General features: G+C 41.2%; 1 protein-coding gene across 4 annotated transcripts in view; it reads left to right on the top strand.

Moving 5' to 3' along the window:
* Window positions 1-284: 284 nt before the first annotated feature.
* The window catches only part of Znf236 (zinc finger protein 236), an 84,150-nt gene continuing 60,445 nt past the window's right edge, over window positions 285-23,989 (top strand). For 2 of the 4 annotated variants that reach the window (XM_028768934.1, XM_028768937.1), the window contains exons 1-8: window positions 1,732-1,955; window positions 3,163-3,327; window positions 8,864-9,042; window positions 12,079-12,203; window positions 15,079-15,251; window positions 18,222-18,365; window positions 21,926-22,129; window positions 22,958-23,186. In XM_028768934.1, coding sequence (XP_028624767.1) covers window positions 1,929-1,955; window positions 3,163-3,327; window positions 8,864-9,042; window positions 12,079-12,203; window positions 15,079-15,251; window positions 18,222-18,365; window positions 21,926-22,129; window positions 22,958-23,186 — 1,246 coding nt within the window. In that variant the 5' untranslated portion in view covers window positions 1,732-1,928. Of the gene's footprint in view, window positions 488-1,731; window positions 1,956-3,162; window positions 3,328-6,463; window positions 6,540-8,863; window positions 9,043-12,078; window positions 12,204-15,078; window positions 15,252-18,221; window positions 18,366-21,925; window positions 22,130-22,957; window positions 23,187-23,989 lie in introns of those variants that run through there. The other 2 variants (XM_028768935.1, XM_028768936.1) reach the window with 2 other exon arrangements.

The raw sequence follows: 23,989 nt of genomic DNA, 5'->3' as shown, positions 1-23,989 counted from the left end.
CATTGACAATTAACCATTTATACTGTTGGTAGGTTGGGGAATTTTTGATAAATGGCACAGTTTACTGGAATCTTAGTTTCCTTAGTTATATAACAGAGGTAGAGATAGTGTGATTCTGTCTCAATTTTTTTTTTTTTTTAAGGTAGACCTGAAAGTATAATTGAGTATAGTTAGTGCCACCTACTGGAATGTCAACTGATCTTTTTTCTTAATCGTGTTGGGGTCTTGCGCAGGTAGCGTTAGGTAATGAGTGAGTTCTCGGGTGCAGTGCTGAGTGATCAGAAGACCTGCATCACAGTGCACCTCCCCATCCTCTCTACCTCATCTTCCCTGGGCCTTGGACAGGGATATGGAGTGGGGAGTATTGTTGATATAGATGTCCCATTTAGGGTCAATACCCCACAGTAATTTATTTTCAGCCTTTGACCAATTAAGAGGCTCATTATATGCTGCTGTCCACTGTAGCAAGAGACCTGTCTGGCTAAGGGTGAGTAGTATTTTCAGGTCTTTGTATATAAATACAAATATTTAGAAAACAGTTCGATGTGTTCAGTTAGCAAAACATAGTCCTAGCTTTCCCACTAGGGCCTTTGACCTTTGGAGCCAGGGATACAGACCAGGCCTGACATCCCTCCTGTGATCAGTCTTGGTTACCCTATGTCCTTCATGCCATGACTGCATCAGTGGGCATATCTGAAACTCTGAGCTCCCCGAATCCATATCCCACGAGTTGGGATTACAGTAGTTGTAATTACATTGTGAAATTATACTGTGTCTGGTTTACATGGATCTTGATATTGAACCCAGGACCTTATGCATGCTAACCAAGCACTCTACCAACTGAACTCCTTCCCCAGCCCTCAGATTTGAACCAAAATGGCATGTGGTTTGTCATCCTTGTATGACTCTGGTGCATTATTTACTATACCCTAATCCTAAGACTTGAAATGTGTGCACTGTAGCTATTTAGAACAGCTTTGATATTCTTGGCAAATTTATAAGTACTTGTACTATGTTGTCATATTTTTTGATATTTGAAATAAATTTGAAGTATTATCCCTATGTGGTAAATCCTTTTGTATAAACAGAATTGGCCAAGCAAGGGATTGCAGTCTCTCACTGAGAGAACAAAAGTTTTTTTTTTCTTTTTGACTTATTCTTTTTTTTTTTTAGTTGTTTTCAGAGCTGAATAAATTAGCATTTTTGTAGAGTTGAGCTTACTGAATGGTTTAAGAAGCTACTATACTCTTAATGTGAGTTAGATGTCTCACTCTGTGGGTTACAGTAAAAGAAACAGTATTGGATAAGCTGATAAAGTTCAAAGAACCTTTGTGTGTGTGTGTGTGTGTGTGTGTGTGTGTGTGATTCCTTAAGATATTAGTTTCAGGTTTCTAGAAATCGGTCAAGTATTTTGAATTTTCTTGTCCCATATTTGAGGCATCCCAACATTTCTCATTTCTGTTTTAAAACTAAGTTTTCATATTTAGTATTTTACTAATTTTATCTAAAAACCTCTCATAAATCAGACAGATAGCTTGGTGGTTGAGCACTCATTGTTTTTTCAGAGGATCTGAGTTTAATTCCCAGCATCCACATGTCTCTTTACAACTGCTTGTAACTTGACTTCCAGGGTATCCAGTGCCTGAAGATGGCCTCTGAAGATACACATGCAGCACAAGACATACATGCAAGCAAAACATCTATAGATGTAAAATAAAAAAGTAAAAAAAAAAATAGCTAAATGATTTAATTTTATTTATGTAGTGGAACTAACATCTGGTATCCATTGTCTGTACATATGAAATTTTATAGATGGAATTTTGGCGTTGAATGATGATGACATTGATGATGACTGTCCAATTCCAAACTTCCACAAATGTGAAATCTGTCTGCTGTCTTTTCCAAAAGAATCCCAATTTCAGCGTCACATGAGGGAGCATGAGCAAAATGACAAGGTGCGTATTTCCAAAAGGACTCCAGAAGGAGGGTTCCGAAATCGGAAGTAGTATAGCATCACATGTAAGAAAATTGTAGCTGATTTCATAGTATGTAAATATTTTGGCATTCTTCTGAGTGTACTCTAGTGAGTGTCCGTATTGAAATTACTTATTAATAGACAGAAACAGGACCTTTCAGTTCCTTAGTTTCTATACAACTGAATACAGGGTCGTTATTCTGAGATGTCTCTTCTCAGAGGGCATTTGCTTTTACATCGTCTTTATGGCATTCTTGAGGATTTACATCTGTTTGACAGTGGTTAGTATAGTCTTGGGGGTAGCTGGGGAATGGGCTACATGTAGGGCTTGTGTGTTTAGCATGCGTTCTACCATTGAGTGGTTCCTTCCAGATATGACATAGGAAAGAGAAAGCAGAATAGAAGATGATGAGAAGGGCTGGCCGGCTTTACTTTATGTAGAGAATGGAAGCTAGTCTCGTGTCTAGAGAAGAGTGTGATGATGGCTCAGGTTTCCTTTCACATGCTGTCAGATAGGGAGCCGGTGCAGAGCACGGCTTATAGTCTGAAGGCTGCAGAGAAACTGGCCGATGCTTTGTCTTTTTACAGGTAAGAAGGAGAATGTTTTCCATGTAGAGGAAACTTTGGGCTGAGAGAAGCAACTGTTGAAATCTAGAGGAAAATTATGTATTTATTTTTCTAGAAGTGATTTTGTTTACAAGTAAGTTTGTTAGTATCTGTTTGTCTGCAGCATTTCACATGAGAGATAGTTGTGGAGTTAGGGGTTGCAGCACATGCTTACTCCACACTTGTAAAGTAGAAGCAAGAGGATTGAGAATTTGAGATCAGACAATATAATGTTCACTACCATCAAGAGAAGAAAGGAGGTATTTTTCCATCTGATGTTCTGTTTATAATCTTTTGAAAAATCTATCAGAAGCTTTGCCATGTGCTTTTGGATATATTGGCTTGGATCCAAAAGAGATTGTTTTAGAAAGGGAATCTATACTTTTTTTGATACATGGTATCTATGGCTTTCCTGTAACTCACTATTCACTGTGTAGACCAGACTGGCCTCAGACTTAAAGAGGTCCACCTGCTGCTGCTTCCTGCCTGCTGGAATTAAAGACATGTGCCACCACACCCGGTACTTATTTTAATAGCACCTGGAAATATTATAATTCAATTCCTTCCTTTATCTCAAATAGCCACACCGATGTGACCAGTGCCCCCAAACATTTAATGTTGAATTCAACCTGACACTTCATAAATGTACGCATAATGCTGAAGACCCTGTCTGTCCTGTGTGCAACAAGAAGTTCTCGAGAGTGGCCAGTCTCAAAGCACATATTATGCTCCATGAGAAGGAAGAGGTAATTGCCTAACATATATTTGTTAACTGACTGTTAAATGCGTGTTTCTATCCGCCTGACTTTCTACTTCTGAAGCCTTAGCTCTCTAGAGCGTTTATTTTCACTGCAGCTACCTCTGTTACTAGTTCAGCCCACTCTACCCATGACACAGATCCCAAGTACTCAAGGAAGAGTGGTGAGGAGAGTACCTGATCTAATGTTCCAGTGCAGAGGGGCAGCACAGCCGAGTATTTCCTGGGTGAACCGGAAAAGTAACCTGAAAAGTCAGGAGGGGGTTGTTGCATGCAAATGTATGATTGTAATTCTCACCAATCACAGCACAGCTTCCAGGCCCACCAATCACAAAGCCTCACATGAGGACCAATCAGAGGCCACACATTAAACCAATCACATTCTGCCGTGTTACTGGGGAAATGCTCCCCACACTGACCTGTTTGAGAGTAGCTGCAGGGTGACCAGGATCATCTAGAATTTTCAAGGCTCATCTTTCCTGGAGTGCTCTTCCCAAGCTGGTGCAGTTTGTCTGGAATGATTGTGAGTGGGGCAAGTCCTCCTGACGCAGAAGCTGTGGCCAGGAGACATTAAAGTGCTCCCTCCGTGCAGTTGGATCATGGCTTCTTTAAAGCATTTGTGAATGCCTTGCCATCATGATATTCTCATCAGTGGGCAATGGAGAGGCTGATCTCCCTGAGAGGCAGTCAGTTAACCCAAATGTCATCCAGTTGGACCCGAAAAGCTTAGCTCCTTTGAAGGAAAAAGTGAACATCAGAGAATGCTTACTTACAATAAAGACCTACTGTTAATATTAACCTTCTGCTTTTATCAGTAGTGAGTATTGAACCTAGGGTCTCATGTATGCTGAGGAAATGCTCTACCAGTGAGCTGTATCCAAAGTCTTAGATTTTTTTCTTTTAATATTTGAGACAAGGTATTCATTAGTTTTTTTCCAGATTGAATTTACTCTGTAGTCTAGGCACTCGTTTAGCATTCAGTCTTCCCAGCGATTACAGGCCTGCTTCACTAGGTCTTTACATTAATAGTGATTTCTTAAATGTTTAAGTGGATTTAACTCTTGTCAGATGCTCTAGGCAATGTGGAACTCTGTTTGGGAAATGGGAGCAGAGTCCAAGTAGGGACAAGCACACAGATTGTCCCAAAACTGTTTGGAATCAATGACTGTGAAGGCTTTGTGGGTGTGTGGGTTCATTTGTGCTGCCCAGCAGCAGACAAGACTGTGGTCTTGGAGGTTAGGTACTGTGAAGCAAGTGCTATGGAACATGAAGGGGGAAACACTGGGGATTGTGGCAAGAGGGTTTACTGATGAACTGTGTAGCCTAGACTAAAGAGAAATGCAGAGCGTGCCAGTGCTTTGAAGGGCAAGATCACTGGGCAGTGTATTAGACATTGGGCTTGCACTCTGTGTCTTAGCAAGGCCCAGTTCCAAGGTAATGGTAAAGAACAGCCACAGCTTTCCCATGAACACACTGAGATGGGGTCTGTAGTCAAGGATGACCTTGAGCTCTTCTCCTTACATAGAGCAGTGCCGAAATGGTAGATATGCCCTTCTATGCCCTGTCCTTGCACTGTGGGGTCAAACCCAGGGCCTCCTACATGTCAAGAGACAAGCACTAGAGCAAGCCAGTCTACAGACCTAGCCCACCTATTCCTTCTAACCATAGCATTTATGCAGTACACAGAACAGAATTGTTTTCTTTTCTGATATTCTTCAGATAAAATTTAAAATTTAGTATGCTTTCCTTTGTGACTAGAAAGAGGGATTTATAGTCTTTGATCATTTTTAAAAGGCTTTGGATTCTTACACAATATTTTCAAAACCTTGCTTTCATTATATTTATTTTCTGCAAACTTCGATCAGATTCTTTTCTAGGTGGGTTCTTCGGGTAGAACTTGCACTTGTTTACAATGACTCCATTTGCCAGGTTCTTGTTCTGTTGTACTGGGTCACCAAAGCCTTGGGACTGGTGCTCCAGGTGCCGAGGGTGTGCAGCAGTAAAGAGTTACTCCTGGAGCTAGAAACATGGCTCAGTGGTTAGGAGGACAAGCTGCTCTTAGGGAGAACCTGGGTTTGATTCCTAGTGGTGGCTCACAACTGCTTGTAACTCCAGTTCCAGAAGATCTGATACCCTCTTTTGCCTTTTTTTGAATGTTGCATGCTTGTGGTACACTTATATACATGCAGAGGAAACACACACACACCACACACAATAAACATGTGATGTATACATGTGTATATATATAATAAAAAATAACTTTTTAAAAGTTACTCTTGAAATGTGTGCTTGTTGTATACAAATTGATGTGAAAATAACTAAATACATTTTAATATATGTACATATGAAGCATAAGTGACTTTAGTTTAAGAATATCCATGATAGAGGATGTATTTTTAGAACATTATAAACAATTTTCTATACTGCTTTACTGAAATGAGTATTCTCAGATCTCTAGAGATCAGTGCTCTATTAGATTACTCAAAGTAGGGAAGAAAAATAACTGTAGTTTTTAAACATTAAGAATATTTCCTTAAAATTCACATAATTATTAAAGTAAATATTTTTATTGTGTTTAATCATCTCCTTTTGCTGGGCAGTGGTGCCTTAATTCCAGCACTTGGGAGGCAGAGGCAGGTGGATTTCTGAGTTCAAGGCCAGCCTGGTCTGCAGAGTGAGTTCCAGGACAGCCAGGGCTACACATCTGTAGATGGAACTGGTACTGCTGTGTTCTTCTTGTCTTGAAAAACAAACAAACAAAAAAACAAAACAAGACAAAAAAAGTCATCTCTTTTTAAGGCTGCTATAGGATGTCTGGGGAATAGCAGATACCTTCCCCCCAATACCTGGCAGACCTGTCACTGAACAGGGATCACTGTGGCAATATATCCAGTGAACCCTGATGTAGAGCGAGTCCTGCTTATGTACGGAAGGAACAGTGTTCTGTGGGGTGACCTTGGAGTACTTGATGCATTGAGTGTCGTTTTGGAGTCCATGATGAGACTAGGAGAGATTGGCCCCTGGAATGCTGGGTCTTGGCCACACATTGCAGCATATTTAGGTTGGAGAAGCTGATGATTGAGGAGTCAGTGTTCAAGCCTGGTAACGGAGTGCTTCCATTCCAGGTGCTGTGAGGCTGGAGAGCAGTTACACCTTGGATGCTCTGGCTCTTCACAGATGGCACCTTGTCAGCTGATTAAGGTGCTGTGTGAAATTTCCCCCATGACCTGTGCTGATCCTCAGCATCCTTAGAGTTACCCAGGATGGCCTAAGAGGAGGCCTGATGCTGCCGAGGAGGATGTGGAGGGTGCAGTCACTAAGCAGGCATTGCCCTCTTGCCTTGGACGTCGTCCTCAGTTATCTCCAGTGTATCGAGAGATAGGGCGGAAGGTCCTAGCTTCTTTAACAGTCAGGTCAATAGCAGAGACACAGTGATGGCGGCAGATGTTGGCTTTAGGCTCCAGCTCTTCTTCATCTGAGCAAAACATGTAATGTCCATGTAGATTGCTTCCAAAATGTATTCATCTGACAATGTGTAAAAAAGTGAGAGGAAAGGTAGTGGGTGTGAGCCAGAGTAATGAGAGAATGGGAAATGTCAGACCCCAGTTCTGTTGTGTAATTTTAAAAAGTATGTATGTATGTATGTATGTACTTATTATGTAAATGTGTGTGTTGCTGAGTTACATAAGTGTACCATGTGCATTCTTGGTACACATGGGAGGTGAAAAGAAGCATTTTATCTCCCAGAACTGAATTTACAGATAGTTGTGAGCCACTATGTGTGTTCTGGATCCTTTGGAAGAGCAACCAGTGCTCTTACAACCAAGCCATCTCTCCAGCCCTGTCTGGTAATTTTGAGCCTGGACAAGTGATAGCATTATTAATAAAAAAAATAAAAATATTTTCTCTGTCAAACACATTCATGTGTTGAGATGTTAATTTTTTCTTTTTGGCAGAGTCCTAGAATCAGTTTTCATTATCTTCAAGTTACTAACAATGTAAAAGTTTATTATTTCATTGTCATTGTTTAATAATGTCAATTTAAAGTCATTTAACTTGAAATCATTATTAGATTTCTTAAGATAATTCAGCAGAGCAGAGCAATAAGAACAGTCAACTAATAACCTAATTTTAATTGAGCGTTGCATTCAAGACTGAGATACAGACTATAAAGAAATTCTGATGGAAAGAAATAGTAGGATTGGGGAATGTGGCTCAGTTGGCAGACTCCTTGTCTAGTGTGACCCTGGGTTCAGTTCCCAGTACTACATAAAGAGGGTGTTGTGGCATAGGCCTATAATCCTAGCACCCAGGGGGTGGATCTGGGAGGATCAGAGTTTCAAGGTCATCTTTGGCTGAATAGTGAATTTGAGGCGGAGATTATATGAGATGATGCTTCAAAGCAAACCACGTCCTCTTACTTCTCCTGTCTACCAGCTTATGGCGGTCATGACATAAGTAAATGCTGCACGTGACAATGCTGTGTGCATGGGTTGAAGCTGTCCTAACCCAGCAGTTGCCATCTGTAGATGGAACTGGTACTGCTGTGTTCTTCTTGTCATCATCTTGGCATTGTTTCACTTTATGCTGCCCTCTACTAATGTGGAGGCTGGAAGTGAACACACCAGGGTTCATTTAGTCTATCACAGGCAGCTCTGTGGGAAAATCAAACTCAGCTCTCTGTGGCTAGCCACACTGTCCAGTTGGAATGGGTGGATTGGAGTGACATCCTTCTAGTAGCCACTAAAACAATGAAACAAACAAACAAAAAACATCCCACAAAACCCTCATGAAGCTGCTCGTTGTGCATACCTTTAATCTCAGCATTCAGGAGGTAGGGAGCAGGCAGATATTGTGAGTTTGAAGGTAGCCTTGTTTACATAGTGAATTCAGGCTAGCCAGGGCTACACAATGAAACCCTTTCTAACAAAATCCAAAAACTGAAACCGAAGCAAGAATTTATTAAGCAGGAACGATAAATTTGTTAAAATATACTCAAGTCTAAGCTCTTCAAGTCCTGAAGACTTTAGGGTTTTTTGATGGCTTTGGTTTGGCAGAGTCTAACATTTGTGTGTGTCTTGTACTTAAATCAGCCTATCTGCCCATGTGAGATACTCAGCTTATAGTCAGAATTAAGAGGGTAATAAGATGTTTCCATTGACACATGTGTCACTTGTCATTCTGTTACAGTGTTTGTAGATGATAATTGCACTTAGAATTCTTCCGACCTTTTGGTGTGAAATCTTTGTTTCTTTCACATTTTCATGGAACAAGTGGACCAGTTGCCAAGTGCCCAATAGCCTTTGATGCGCAGTTCACTTTGTTTGAAAACGGCGGGGTTTTGTTTTTTATCCTTTTCTAGTAGAAATGATTTTTATACATTTCAATTTGGATACAGGGATGCAGTTTTGAGAGATTAAGGTGGTATTTATCCCAGAATAGAGGAAGGTATCATTTGTGGACTGATGTTCACAGTGCCACCAGTTCTTCTAAGGAGCAGTGGCTTGGAAATGTTCCTTTTCCAGAACCTCATTTGCTCTGAGTGTGGGGATGAGTTCACGCTGCACAGCCAGCTGGCCATACACATGGAGGAACACCGGCAGGAGCTGGCAAACAACCGAGTGCACACCTGCAAAGCCTGTAAGAAGGAGTTCGAGACGTCGCCAGAGCTGAAGGAACACATGAAGACTCACTGTAAAGTTAGGTATGGGTCATTCCAAGACTAGCACAGTAAAAATCCTGGGTAGCATACAGAACACTGGTTTGCTGTGATTGACTGAAGTATCTGGTGCTCTAGGCAGAGAAGTAGCACGCATGGTACACAGGGCTTGTAGCGCGACACTGCTGTTAGCACGTTCAAGTTGAAGCAGTTTCCACTCTGCCATTTGGATACGTACTAGACTCCTGGCCCAACTTAACATTTTCTTAGGTTCTTATATTTACCTATTTTTACTTAAGTAGTTTATTTATTTCCTTCTTTTTTTGTTTTTTTGTTTTTTCGAGACAGGGTTTTTCTGTGTAGTCCTGGCTGTCCTGGAAGTCACTCTGTAGACCAGGCTGGCCTCGAACTCAGAAATCCGGCTGCCTCTGCCTCCCATGTGCTGGGATTAAAGGCGTGCGCCACCACCACCTGGCTTCTTTCTTTCTTTTTTTAAAACAATTTTTAATGTATTTTTGACAATCTAATAATTTACATAGTGTATTTTTGAGTGATGCATTTATATAGTGTATTTTTGACAATGATAAATTTATATAGTATATTAAGGACAGTCTGATACATTTATATGATGTATTTTAGGCAGTCTGATACATTTATATGGTGTATTTCTGACAGTCTGATACATTTATGTGATGTAGTTCTAGCAGTCTAATACATTTATAGAGTGTATTTTGGACAATATGATATACACTTATGTGCTGTATTTTAGACAGTTTGGTACAATTATATAGTGTATTTTAGACAGTCTGATACATTTATATGGTGTATGGTGTACAGTCTGATACATTTATATGGTGTATTTCTAACAGTCTGATTCATTTATACAGTGTATTTTGAACAGTCTGATATATTTATGTGGTGTATTTCAGACAGTCTGATATAGTTATATGGTGTATTTTGGATAGTCTGATACATTTATGTGGTGTATTTCAGACAGTCTGATACACTTATTATGTAGTATATTTGAGACAGTCTGATACATTTATATGGTGTATTCTGTTCATATTCATCACTGGTCTCTTCTTTTCTACTTCTTCTGCAGTTTTTCTTTCCACCAACTTCTCTCTCCTACTTTCATGATTTTTTTTTTAAACGAATCTCTGAGTTTAGTCAGGGTTGCTTGCATGTGCATGATTGTGGTATTATTTACTAAATCTTGGGCCGCTTACTAGTGGTTACATTTCTGAAGCAAACCAGCCATTAACTGCCAGTAGCTCCTCAGCGAGGGCCAGGGCCTCATGTGCCCTCTTCTGTCTGTTTTGGAAAGTGGATAGACTCAGTAGTGTACAGATCCTAAGCAGGTAACCGCACTGTTGTGAATTCGTGAGTGGCCACCTCTTGCCTAGGAGATCTGGTTCACAGCATCCCTCCTCATCCTCTGGCTTGTAATTCTCACTGTTCTTTCCCCAGTGTTCTCTGAGCCCTGGGGTGGGAGGAATTTTTGTTTTTTAGTAAAAAGGAAGTGCAGGAGGCTATTGTGGCTGTTGTGCTTCCGTTTCCCATGGTGATGGTCAGTTATCATTTTCACTGAGCGGATTTTTTATTTCTGGTGTTTTTTTGTTTGTGTGTGTATGTGGCTTGTTTTGTTTTGTTTTAAAGATAGTGTCTTACTGTATAGGTCAGATTGGCCTCTTACTCATGGAGATCCTCCTGCCTCTACCTCCTGAGTATTAGTACAGAAGGTATATGCCTCCATGCCTGTTACCAGCTGATTTCGACAGCTACTATGAAGGGCAGTATCAGTGATTGTTTAGCAGTTGTATCATCAGATTAGTCTGTCACCATGCCAGGCTAGGACAGATACTAGTTACATATGGCCTATACATAAACACTGGGCAGCATGTATGTGACCTACTCCCAGGCTTGTACTTTGGACGGGGAACTGAGTAGGTGGTCTGACCTTGTATCGTTTACTTTCATTTTGCCTATTGCTGACTGATAATCCCCATTATTTTACTGTCTGATTTGGTTTGTTTTTTGAGACAGGATTTTGATGCACAGTCCGGGCTGACTTTAAACTTGTCATCCTCTTGCTTCTGCATCCTGAATACTAGGTTAGAGGCATGCATTGCTATTTCATTATTACTATTACTTTAAAAACACAATGTTGGTTGGGAGTGTAGCTCAGTTGGTAGAGTACTTGCCTACCAGGCATGAGGTTCTGGGTTCTATAGAAACCCTAGCACTATAGAAACCAGATGTGGTGGTGCATATGTCTAATCTAAGCAGTAGGGGCATGGAGGCAGGAGGACTAGAAGCGTCTGTATCCATGTGTGTAAAATGTGTGGTTTATGGGATTGGAAATGTGTGGGTGGTTGCTTTCCTCAGAGAGAGTGTTGGCAGGAGGGCAGCAGGGCACCAGGAGGAGGTGGTGCTCTGTGGATAGGCAGTGCTCTCCTGCAGGAGTGTTGGTGACACATGTTTGACAGTATAGAGATGCTTGAAAGTAAAACTAGCAGGTTTTGAAGATGGATTTGAAGAGTCTTGTGTGATCTCTTAAGATTTAAACATATATACCTAAGGAACTTCCATTTCTTGACCTGGAAAGAAGCAGGGTCCTTTTTGATACGTTTGGCTGTTGCTGTTGGCCAAACAATCTCCAGAGCGGCCAAGTAAAGATTCAGCTGTCTGGCTGTGTGATGAGAAATGGACATTTGTCAGTGACCAGGTGCTGCTGAGCACAGAGCTATGGAGAGTCTGGGCTTGGTGTTGGAGAACTTGTATCTACATGGGCCTGTCTGATTAAACCAACAAAGTGTGCTTTAAAAGATCCCTTCTGCCTTTGCTCCCCCAATCACTGAGGTTCTGAACAAACCAAGCTTCTCTTTTCATGAGACATAGACAAAAATGAAATTTATATCATTAGATTAATAAATGTGTGTTTTTGTGTTTGTATGTTGAACACAGACATTAGAACATATTTTGATGACTAGTCAGGGAAACTTTGTGGCAGTATTTTTCCTTTGAAGCTATAATGTGAGGAAGATGACTCTAAATGTTTTCCCTTGGATCTTGCACTAGGGCATCAGGTACAAGATCCTACAATCGGAACATTGACAGGAGCAGCTTCACGTACTCATGTCCACACTGCGGGAAGACGTTTCAAAAGCCCAGTCAGTTAACTCGACATATAAGGATACACACAGGTATGAGAGACATTTGCTTTCAGGTGGCTTCTTATCTGCAGTGAGGGAAGGACTTGTGCCTGGTTTGAGCTGCAGTGTAGCTCTGGCTCCTGTGCTGTGCTGAACAGCCTTGGTGCACTTAGCTGTTGTTCCTAATGCCATTCTCATTGAAACGATGGCGAACCTGGGACTACCATGTAGTTGTCTTAAATTATAAATGCCAACTGTAGAAAAATGGGCTCTGGTGAGCACCAGTCAGTTGGAGCTGATAGTATAGTGGTTACTTGTATGGCACCTGTAATTAGACCAATGTAGCACCTGGGCTAGTTAGAGCTAAAGAAGCAAAGCAGCAGAGGGTCTGTGTGTGCTGTGACAATTTGGCTTTAATGAAGTAAACTATAAAATGTTAAGGTAGCTGGGCATGGCAGTACAAATCTGTAATCCTACCACTTGGGAAGCTGACGTACCAAGATGAAGGGTTGAGGATATCTCAGCTACTAGTATGTTCCAGGCCAGCCCAGTCTACAGTTGAGACCCTACATCTCAAAACCAATCAACTAATCAACTTAACAACATTAAGGTAACAGAAACCTTATGTCTCTGTACCGTATTTTGTTTGCTTGTTAGGCTTGCTTGAATATTTGAAATGAATTCAGTGTTCACAACTGAATATTCTTTCACATTTTATACAGGACAGTTTTGCTACTGTGAGTAATGTACATGTCTCTGCAGAGAAAGACAAAGGAAATGGCAAATACATATTTGAAATGGCAAATACATATTAGAATAATAGTAATCCACACTTTGCCATTGTTTCCTGTTCTTCCGTTTTGCTTTTCATTTATAGTGAAAAGACAACATGAACTTTCAGCTGTTTGGTTGGCTACTGTATTTACCTGACCATTTCTGATTATACTTTGTTGCTTTTTTCCATTTTTGGTGTCTTAATGAAATGTTTCATATGCTGTATTGCAAAATCACTTGGATAATAATAATTTCTTACCTCATTTATTTGCCAGTATAAAGCTGATATTTTCAGAGCATCCTTCTATATTCCTTAGAGCAAGGGAAGAAAAAGTACTATCTTTAAAAGGTTGGCACAGGGACATAATTCAGTTGGTAGAGTCCTTGTCCACTATGCATAAAGTCCTGGGATCAGTTCCTGATAGTACACAAGCTAGGTGTGGTGCTGCATGCTTGTAATTCTAGCTTTTGGGAGGTGGAGGCAGGAAGGTCAAAAGTTCAAGGTCAGCCAGGCATGGTAATGTTCATTGATACCAACATTCTAGAGGCAGAAGCAGGTGGATCTGAATTCAAAGCTAGCTTTGTCAACATAGGGAACTCTAGAGGGATACATAATAAGACCGTATCTCAAAAAGAGTAAAGAAAAATTTAAGGTAATTCTTAACTCTGTAGTAAGTTTTAGGCCAGTTGGGATACATGAAACCCTGTCTCAAAAAGAAAAATGTGATAGAACTTAAAATTTATCTTCCTTGAATGAAAAAATAGCTTGAAGGGTTAATCAAAGTAGGAACACGCAGAGAAAACAGCATGTACTCAGATTTCTCAAATCTTACATACTCTGAGTTTGATGTCTTCCTCTTTTCCTGTACATCCATAAAAATATCCATCAGAAGAGTGCACCCACAGGCCCAGTGCTACTACACACATTGTGTTCTGCTCTTGGCTTTGAGCTTTTGATTACATGCAGTCATGCTGGTTTCTTGAGGGCATGGAAACGTTGGGGAAGGCAGCTTGCCTGTAGTCCTCAGCATCTTCTTACTAGCCTGCAAGGCTTGAACACAGGTAGGCTGTTGAAAATGCTCCTAAATAGAAAGCTCACCTGCTCTTTGCATGGTCGTTGAATGGACATACCTTACTAAGCATGTGATGACATGATTTGGTCATTTTCTGGTGGACTACCCCTCCAGTGTATGAACCCCATCCAGGAAACATGAGGTGTCTCTGATAAGGACACCATGCCCACAGTTCTTGTTGAGATTCCTGTCTGTCCCTCCCCAGTGGTATCTTTTCTCTAGGATCACCCCATTTCAGTAACTTACTTAACCCTTAGGTCAGTTAAGAGAAGTAGGGATCTCTCAGATTATCTAGACATTGAAGTTGTTATCCATTCAGTGAATGAAAACCTACGGAAGAATAGTAATGCGTGCGAGGTACTGAAGCTAGTTTAGAGTCATGAACAGACACTTAGAAACCTTTCTTTCTTGGAGCATTTATTGTAAGAGAAGTTGAATAATAAGTGAATTGTCAAAAGTTAATGACTGAGAAGCCACTCTTGTAGGACTGCTGTGCCAGGGCCAGAAGAACCATGAAGGAGTGAGCTGTGTGGGTTTTCAGGGAAGATGGGAAGGCAGAGGTAACAACGGCCTTCAGTGCAGCTGTGTCTTTTGAGGGGACAGAAGAAGGTTGAGTAGAGAGCAGGTGGTGTGAGGAGACCTGAGTGAGACTGAGAAGCCATGGAAGCACTGAACAAACCAGACTTGCTGTGATCTCAGAAAGAGTTTCTCTGTTGAGTTGAGAGCAGCCCACAGAGCGCCTGGTTGAAGCAGCAGGGCTGAGCCTGGGTTATGGGGATGGATGGGGCTGTGCCCTGGGGTAGACAGTAGTTGGGACAGCCAGCAGGGCTGACATGGGAGTAAGTAGGCTGAGACAGCTATGGAAGAGTGGCCCTGCAAGAGCTTCTGTGGGCTTTGCTTGGGATATGGAAAGGTTCTTCTGAAACTGGTTGAAAATTTATGAGGTGCCTGTAGTATATGACTTTAGCATCCCTAGGAGATGCTTTGGCTGGAGGGATAGTTGGAACCTAGACTTTGGACACCTTTCATATTTCTCTCATTTTAAAATGTTCACACCAATTCTTTTTCTCTCTGACTAGGTGAAAGGCCTTTCAAATGCAGTGAGTGTGGAAAAGCTTTTAACCAGAAAGGGGCACTGCAGACCCACATGATCAAGCACACAGGAGAAAAGCCACATGCTTGTGCCTTTTGTCCTGCGGCCTTTTCTCAGAAGGGGAACCTGCAGTCTCATGTTCAGAGGGTCCACTCAGAGGTGAGCATGGTGTTGGGCTCTCAGCACTACCACAGAGTGTTGTAGATGTCTCTCGAGTTAATGGCTGCCCTGAGAAATTATGTTACAGCTTTGAAAATGTAGATTGAGTTTATGTACAGTAACCTATTTTAGCAAAACCCATTGGTGGGAACACGTTGTTTTGTTGCTGACAGGCCTTGGCTGATGTGGCACTCAGTGTGTGCCTCGGCTGACCTTGTACTCAAAGCAGTCTTCCCGCTTCAGCTCCTGAGTGTTGGAATTACAAGGTGCACCACTATAGCAGGCTCTTGGGAGTTTCCTAAATGCAGAAGAAATAAAAGATCCTGTTTTGTCTTCTTACTATAAATGTTTTAAAATGACAATGCCTTTGTTAGATATGACCTATTGACTGTAGTCCTCTATTTCATGAACTTGAAGTAGGCACCAGCAAGTGTGAGAGGTTGCAGACAGAGATGCTGGCATTTGGTCCTGACACACTTTACACAGACCTGTCTGGACTGTCCATGGTTGCCTTGCTGCATGCGGCTGCTCAGATGATTGCACTTGGCTGTTGTCTGCAGGTCCTGCTTAATTTTAGATATCCGTTTGTTAACCTTTGCTTTTAGTAGCACTGTGTCTCTTAGTTATAATATCTTAGTTATAGTTTAATTATAAGCTATAAGGGAATATTTATTTAACAGAAATACTTATATCATGAATCAGTTTATTTTACAATGAAAACTTATCATTTTAAAAAGCAAATATGTTTTTTGGTTTTTTTTGGTTTTTCGAGCCAGGGTTTCTCTGTGTAGCCCGGGCTGTCCTGGAACTCACTCTGTAGACCAGGCTGGCCTCGAACTCAGAAATCCTCCTGCCTCTGCCTCCCAAGTGCTGGGATTAAAGGCGTGCGCCACCACCGCCCGGCTAAAAAGCAAATATGTATATTTAAACTTTTTTTCATGGAATTAAACCTCAAGTACCATCTTACTGACTGGGGAGCTAAAAAGTTTTGTAAAACTGAGTGACTGACACCTATAATCTCAGCCCTCAAGAGGCTGAGGCAGGAGGATTGCGAGTTTGAGGGGAGTCTGAGTTACTTAATAAAAACCAAAATAAACCCAACAGAAACTTCCTTAATAAAAACAAGCTAGGGCTCTGCCTGTGTGTGCTCTGTAAGCATGAGGACTCAGTTCATTCTCCAGAATCCATATTCAGGGTGGGGTGGGGCAAAGCGTGTGGCACATGCATATAATCTCAGTGTGGAGATAGAGATAGGCAGACCTCTAGGGCTTGCTGGCCAGCCAAACCAGCTGAATCAGCAAGGTCTAGGCTATTGAGAAATCTTGTCTCAGAAACAAAGGAAATGACCCCTGAAGAATGACACCATAGGCTGTCCTCTGGTTTCCATGAGTTCACGTACAGATTCCTCCCCCGTCTCTCCTCTCTCTCTCCTTCTTTCTCCCTTTCTTCCTCCTTCCTTCTCTCCCCCTCTCTCTCTTATATACACACACACACATAGAAAGAGAGAGGGAGCCATATATGATAGGTCTTGGAGAAGAGAGATGAAATAAAAAATGAAAATGAACTTAGTATCTTCCATAGTTTTAGAGAAAGGTTCAGAATTCTATATGTACCAAGTTGTTTTCCTTTTAAATCTTTAATACACAAAATAGTGCTAAGGTACTACATAATTTTGCCTCAGAAGAGTACACAGGGGCATCAAAATTGTTCTGGTAAGTTGCTTTTGAGTAGAGTTGATCTCTTAGGAATAGTTGTGAGTCTGTGTAGTGTATTTCAGAAATATCTCTCATTGAGGCCCCATGTTAGGAGAACTGCAGGATGTACAGTGGGGCATCTCGGGCTTGTCCTGTGATGGGTTACTCTAGAAAGGGCCTCTAAAGATGCATTTAAAGTGGTAACTAATTCTGTGAGATGTTCATAGTCTTAAATTTGTTTTTTGGGGGGTTTGTGTTTTGTTTTTCATTTTGAGACTGAGTCTCACTATGTGGTTCTCACTGTCCTGGAACTCATTATGTAGGCTGGCTCAGACTCACAGAGTTCCACCTACCTCTGCCTCCCAAATGTTGAGATTAAAGGAGTGTGCTAGCACACCTGGCTTACATTTGGTTCTTATGAGGTAGTACAGATAATAGTAGAAGTCTTCTAGGTTAGAGATGACTTACGTATTTTCTTTTTTTTTTTTTTTCCGAGACAGGGTTTCTCTGTGTAGCCCTGGCTGTTCTGGAACTCACTCTATAGACCAGGCTGGCCTCGAACTCAGAAATCCGCCTGCCTCTGCCTCCCAAGTGCTGGGATTAAAGGTGTGCACCACCACTGCCCGGCTGACTTATGTATTTTCAAGCCTGCCTGATAACCATGGTGATAACTAATGCTATGTTTGAATAATAGTGAGAGAATATTCTGAATATATTCTCTGATCATAGATGTTTTTAATCATTTTAATGTTATTTGTAGTCTATTTCTGGCTTAATTGTAAAAGGTAATCATGGATAGATTTTAAACTTAGAGCATGGTTTTTTTTTTTTTTGTTGTTTTTTTTTAATTCTTTAATCTTTCTTTACAGTTGAGTTGTTACCAGTCCACCATGTCTGCTTGTTAGGCCCAAAGTTCAGTGTTGACAGTGATATTCCCAGCTGTGCCCCGCCTTCCTTGGCATTCTAAGAAGTTGAGAACATACAATGACATTTTGATGTTTAAATTATGATAACAGAAAAGTGTGTTTCTTCATTCCTAGCCTCTTCTCATTTAAGGAAACACTGATTTCAATTGATTTTAAGCTGGCAACATTGATTAAAAAGTGATATCATTGAATCTCAAGCTATCTAATTTAAAATAAAACAAAATATACCCCAGGGCTAGGGATGTATAATTATCTCTTTCTGAATGGACTGGTAAATTTTCGTTTCTGTAACTTAAATATGTTTATCTATTACCCAAAGATTTGAAAAACTATGTTTTTCTTTTTTTAAGGTAAAAAATGGGCCTACCTATAACTGCACAGAATGTAGCTGTATATTTAAAAGCTTAGGTAGCTTAAATACTCATATCAGCAAGATGCATATGGGTGGACCCCCAAATTCTACAAGTTCTACAGAGACTGCGCATGTTATAACGGTAAGTTTAATAATTTGGTTTTGGAAAAACAAACCCGAAGACTCATTTTAAATATAAATTTTCAAATTAAGTATTTAGCACCAAAAAGTGCAGCTAAGATTTTCTAAATAAGGTACTTCTATTTTTTTTTTTTTTATAAATGAAAATTAATCTGTCTAAACTTCAGAGTGATGATATATAGTTTTGATTTATGGCTTGTCATATAAACCTGTAAACTAAGAAAAATGTATCAATAATTTATGGGATTCAATTCCTGCAGTCAATGCTATTAATTACCATTAAATATTGTTATCTTTATATTATAATCCAAGAGTTAACCTACCTTGTAGATAATATTTCTCCTTTTCTCATGTGGCAGTGATAATTTTTCCTAAGTCTTTTAGCTTTTGGAATATCAAGTTCTACTTTCCAGTAGATGTAATTAGAAATGGAATAACTCCAAGTAGTGCAGACAGGCATACTTAGACATATTACCCATAAACACAATCCCATGCAAATCTCATTTAGAAATATACATTGTTGTGTGTTTTTTCTTAGGATTTTATAACTTAGCTTTATTCAATTACTTTTAGCATATCTTATTAATTGATAATAAATTGCCAAATCTAAGCATGGGATGTGGTGTCATTAGAAGAGTTGACTACAAAGTGGAGGATTTTCATGGACGCTTGTGCATGAGTGTGTTGCGCTAGTGTCTTGGCTGACTTCTTTCAGTGCCACTTTATACTGGGTTGTAAACGTGATAGTCCTTCCTTATGATTTGTTTCTTTTCTCATAGTTTAGTAGGTAGGGACAATTTCCTAGTTTATTTTTAATTAGAGAAATAGTTGAACAATTATGAAATCTAAAAATTCTGTTTTTGGATTCACTATTAAAATTATTACTTTAGTTGTGTCAGTAACTAAACAATAGTTTCACCATGTTCTTTGGTAGTATGTAAATCAAAGATGGCTATACCAAATAATCCAGATGATAATTTGTATGTGGTGTGTATGTAAAAGAGGGAGAGGGAGATGAAGAGCGAGAGAGAAGGAGAGAAGGAGAGAGAGAGAAAGAAAGAGAAAGAGAGCGAGTGCATGCATCAGAGAGCTATATCCACAATGTGATGGTTTCTTTTTAAAATTTTATGTTCCTGAGAGAGGCACTTTTCTCTGAAATCCAGTCCTTGCTGCATCTGATCTGCTGTGTCATCTCCTCCCTTACTTCCTTCACGACTCTTGGCCATCTCTGGCTGCCTATTTGTGTCTCAGAAGACAAAAATAAGCCAGATTTCCATGCACAACTAGTGAAGGCTTACTTTGTGTGCATGTAACCAAGTGTATTCATGATGATTCTCTAGAGGAATAGAACTTACAGAATGAATATCTATCTCTCTATGTCTGTCTGTCTGTCTGTCTGTCTATCTGAAGGGAATTTATTAGAGTGGTTTACAGGCTATGGTCCAAGTTCTCTGATGACTGTCTACCCACAGAAGGTCCAAAAATCCAGCAATTGTTCAGTCCACGAGGCTGGTTGTCTTAGCTGGTTTTCAGTTATACTGAAGTCACAGAGACATAGGCACTAATGCCAGTAAAGGAATGTATTTGCTAGCAAGAGTGACACTAAGCAGGCAAAGAGAACAGAGTATCTTCTTCCATGTCCATATACAGGCTGCCAGCAGAAGGTGTGGCCCAGGTTAAAGGTGGGTCTTTCCACCTCAAAAGATCTGAATTAGAAGTGGATCTTCCCACTGCAAATGATTTAATTAATCAAAAGTTCCTCACAAGTGTGCTCAGCCCCTTTTTGGTTTTAGTTAGTTCTCAGATGTAGTCAAGTTGACAACCCAGACTAGCCATCACACCAAGGAACCTGTTGTCTTATTGTGTGACAGTTCCATACGTTTACTGAACCTTCGTCATCCTCACTCCCTCCACCTGCCTCTTCTGCTGCCTCCCTCCCTCTCTGACTAGAATGCTTTCCTCTAGCTGCCTCTCTGTTCATATGCTTTCATTCTGTGTGTGGCCACTGAGTTCAGTTGGAGTTCCTGCCTCAGCATGGCTGGGAGCTATTTACTGGAGCCAGGGCAGCTTATCCATGGCTGCACCAGTAAAGAAAATGACACTTCCTCCTCCTCCTCCTCCTCCTCCTCCTCCTCCTCCTCCTCCTCCTCTTCCTCCTCCTCCTCCTCTTCCTCTTCTTCCTCCTCCTCCAACTACTAGTTGCCAGCAGTCCCCTAGTGGGTGATGGGGCCTACAGGCCCCTCCCCCATACATAATGAAAGTTGAGAGATTCGGTCTTGTGCCCATCTTGTGCAGCTTCAGTGAGCTTGTGAGTGTAAAGGCTATGTCAGCATCAGCATCTGCATCTGTCAGGAAGACTTGGCTTTGGCTGCACGTCTCCCCATCCTCTGTGTCATGTTCTTTTCTTCCCTCTCTTCTATGGGACCCTTGTCTTAAATATGCTGTCACAACACAGTAGACTGTAGTTTGAGGAACTAAATGCCATAAAAAGTGCCCTGAGTCTCGCCAGATAGTTTGTTCTTTTGATTTTGGTACAGGCAGGCCCTTGTGGTTTTATTCACTCATCCATTCATTCATTGATTCATTCATGCATTCACTCACTCATTCACTTACTCGTTTGTTCATTGTTGAAAGGCAAGTTCCGTTGGTTTTATGGAGAGTGGCAAGAGGGCTCTTTATTATTATCATTATTATTAATTATTTCAAAATCGTTATTATTTTGTTTTTGTTTGAGACAGGGTCCCACTCTGTAGTCTTGGCTGTCCTGTTACTTGCTCTATAGACTAGACTGGCGAACTCAGACCTGCTTTTGCCTCCTAAGTTCTGGGATTAAAGGCACGCACCAACACTACCCAGCTTTAAAATTACATTTACAATAGTTTTAGGCATATAGAAACTAACAGAGTAAATACAGTGCCTTCCCAGTCTGTGTCTCAGTACCAGTTTCTCTTGTTATTGGCAAGCACATGCATTGTTGTGGTACACTGCTGTAACTGAGCAGTGAGTCTGGGTATCTCACTGCTAACTGTGTAGGGTTACCTTTGATCATGTGCATTCTGCAAGTGTAGACAGGATGTCCAGTTCTACCGTGTGTAGCTGAGAACTTGCACTGTCCTTAAGTGCCTTTGGGCCTGGCATTTCCCAAGTTCTGGTGAGAATAAGGCTGTATTTTCTAGAACTTTCTTGGCTGTAGCATCTCAGACATAGGTTAAATATTTTGACCATGCCAACCTCCTTCCCTGTTTGCCTCTGTTTCTCTGTCTTAACAGTATGCTTTTTTTAAAATTTAGTCGTTTGTTTTGGTGATAATGGACACATGGACATTGGTAGCCGCCACCCCTTATGAGTACCCTTAGACTGTTGTATAAGGATTTGTTGAGTGTGTGTGTGTGGTTTTTTTTAAGAGGCAAAGTTGTAACTCACAGAAATCATTGAAGAATTACATTTTGAATTTATGTTTGAGAAGCAATAGCTTTCAATGCCATTAAGGGGTGTTCCCTTAATGAATTTTGTGTTTAAATTGGAAGTTGTGTTTTTAATGAAAATGTTGCTGTGTTCCAGGCCACGATCTTTCAGACTTTGCCTCTGCAGCAGGTGGAAGCCCAGGTCTCATCAGTGTCTAGTGAGCAGAATTCTCAGGCAGTGACTGATGTCATTCAGCAGCTTCTGGAACTGTCTGAGCCAGGGCCAGTGGAGGCACAGCAGTCCCCACAGTCTGGGCGACAACTGAGTGTGACAGTGGGCATCAACCAGGACATCCTCCAGGTGAAGCACGCTTAACCTGCTGGGCAAGACTCTCACATGTGGGTCTGAGAAGTCAGTTTGTTAGTGAGCAGGACAGATGCAAAGACACTGGTTAAAGATGTGACTACATTAGAAATGGTAATATAAAAGGAAATATGTCTATGTGATTACCAACAGGAATTGCTGGGGTCTAGATGGTTCATTAATCTGTTCATTTAAGAAAAATGGAAACTATTTTTTTTAAATTATTCTGTACCAGAACTGATTGGACAAGGGTAGATATTTTTTTTTAAAGCTTGTCCTGTTGAGAGAGTTGGAAGAAGTGCCTCCTTCTTCCTGAGGTGCAGGTGTACTATTTAGAGCATCCTAGGCATGTATTGGTGTGTGCATGGCCAGCATGTCTGGGCCAGAGTGCTGTGTTTGCAGAAGTGCTTCACCTTCAACGAGGCAGTCCTCTTCTCTCTGTGGCTCATAATAATGGTTAAGGGGTTTCTCAGGAACCCTGGACTGGGTATGTTTTAAAGGTGTTCCTGAGGTAATTTATATCCCAAATATGTTTAAAGACAGCCCAAGTGGTTTGAGATAAGATTTCTGAGTGTTTATTATTTTTAATTCCATTCATTTAAGAAATGTAACTACTTATACCATGTTTTGGGGTGGGGTGAAATGTCAGATATTAGAAGGGGTATCGCACTCTTAGAATGAACAGTCTCTTGGAACTGTAGAGTTTATTTCTTGGTATGGTGTTAGAGTTCTGTGGGTAAAACTTTATGATATCTTGGGATAGCTTTTGGTAGGCATATTTGGGGTTGTCGCCTTTTCTAACCTCATAGTTTTGTTCTGTCTCAGCAAGCCTTAGAAAACAGTGGGCTGTCTTCACTTCCAGTTGCAGCTCCTCCCAGTGACTGCAGCCATGCTCAGACGTCTACAGTGTCCACACAGAGTCCACACACCTCCAGTATCTCTGCAGAGCAAGCTGACCCCATGGATGTAGAGGAGGAAAAGGGACAGGAAAGCCCTGAAAAGACGGATAAGAAAGAGAAAAAAATTCTGAAGAAGAAATCACCGTTCCTACCTGGTAATTTACTATGCTTTACCGTTGAGGCACTGCCATCATGTTATGCTCCTGTTAGGAAATGAACCTCCCACTGTTCTGAAGTGTTATCGTCATGGTGTGTTCTGAAGCTGAAGTGCAGTTGACTAGTGTTGAGAAATAAAAGGCAGCGGCCACCTCAGTTCTCATGTCCTTAACTCAGAGGGCTTCTTTCCTGTGGCCAGTCCCAGGGCAGGGCCCAGCCTGCCCTTGTTTTCGTACTGTTTCCTCTGGGTGCTTCTACCAGCTCTAGATCCATGGCTTCTTCACCTCTTGCTTTGACTCCTACTTGCCCTGTGTCCCTTGTATCCCAGCCTCCTGTAGACTCTCCTCATTCTTCCTAGTGCTGCCACTTGACAGCTCCCAGCTGTGTCCCACCTCAGCTGCCAGCCTGGTGTATCCATGCCTACCCTTTTCCTCAGCCCCAGGTCTTCTTCACCCGCCCCAGCCTGTTCTCAGCTTTCTTGCATTGTTCTAGATGTTGTCTTGCTTCACAGCAAGAATGCTTGGATTCCTGCTGTCCCAAACATGCTTTTAGGGGCTTTTCTGCAGCTGTGTCTCCAGACTGACCTTCGTGTGCTGTGTGTATGGAGGCTCTTGACTGAACTCATTCTGATCTATCTTTATGTTGGACTGTTGGATGCCTTGTTCCTAGCTGGACAGTGTTGGGCTGACTGAGCCAGTGTCCTTGCTGCACAGCATCTCTCTAGGTGGACTGCACTTTCCTCAGTTGACTCCCTGGGCTACATGTTGTTCTTCCACAGGAGCTGGCACTCACCAAGAGTCCT

Source organism: Grammomys surdaster, unplaced genomic scaffold, assembly GCF_004785775.1.
Source record: "Grammomys surdaster isolate TR1022 unplaced genomic scaffold, NIH_TR_1.0 189, whole genome shotgun sequence".
NCBI classification, from domain to species: Eukaryota; Metazoa; Chordata; class Mammalia; order Rodentia; family Muridae; genus Grammomys; species Grammomys surdaster.
The sequence above is the reverse complement of the archived record's forward strand: the minus strand, read 5'-3'. Positions and strand labels throughout refer to the sequence as shown.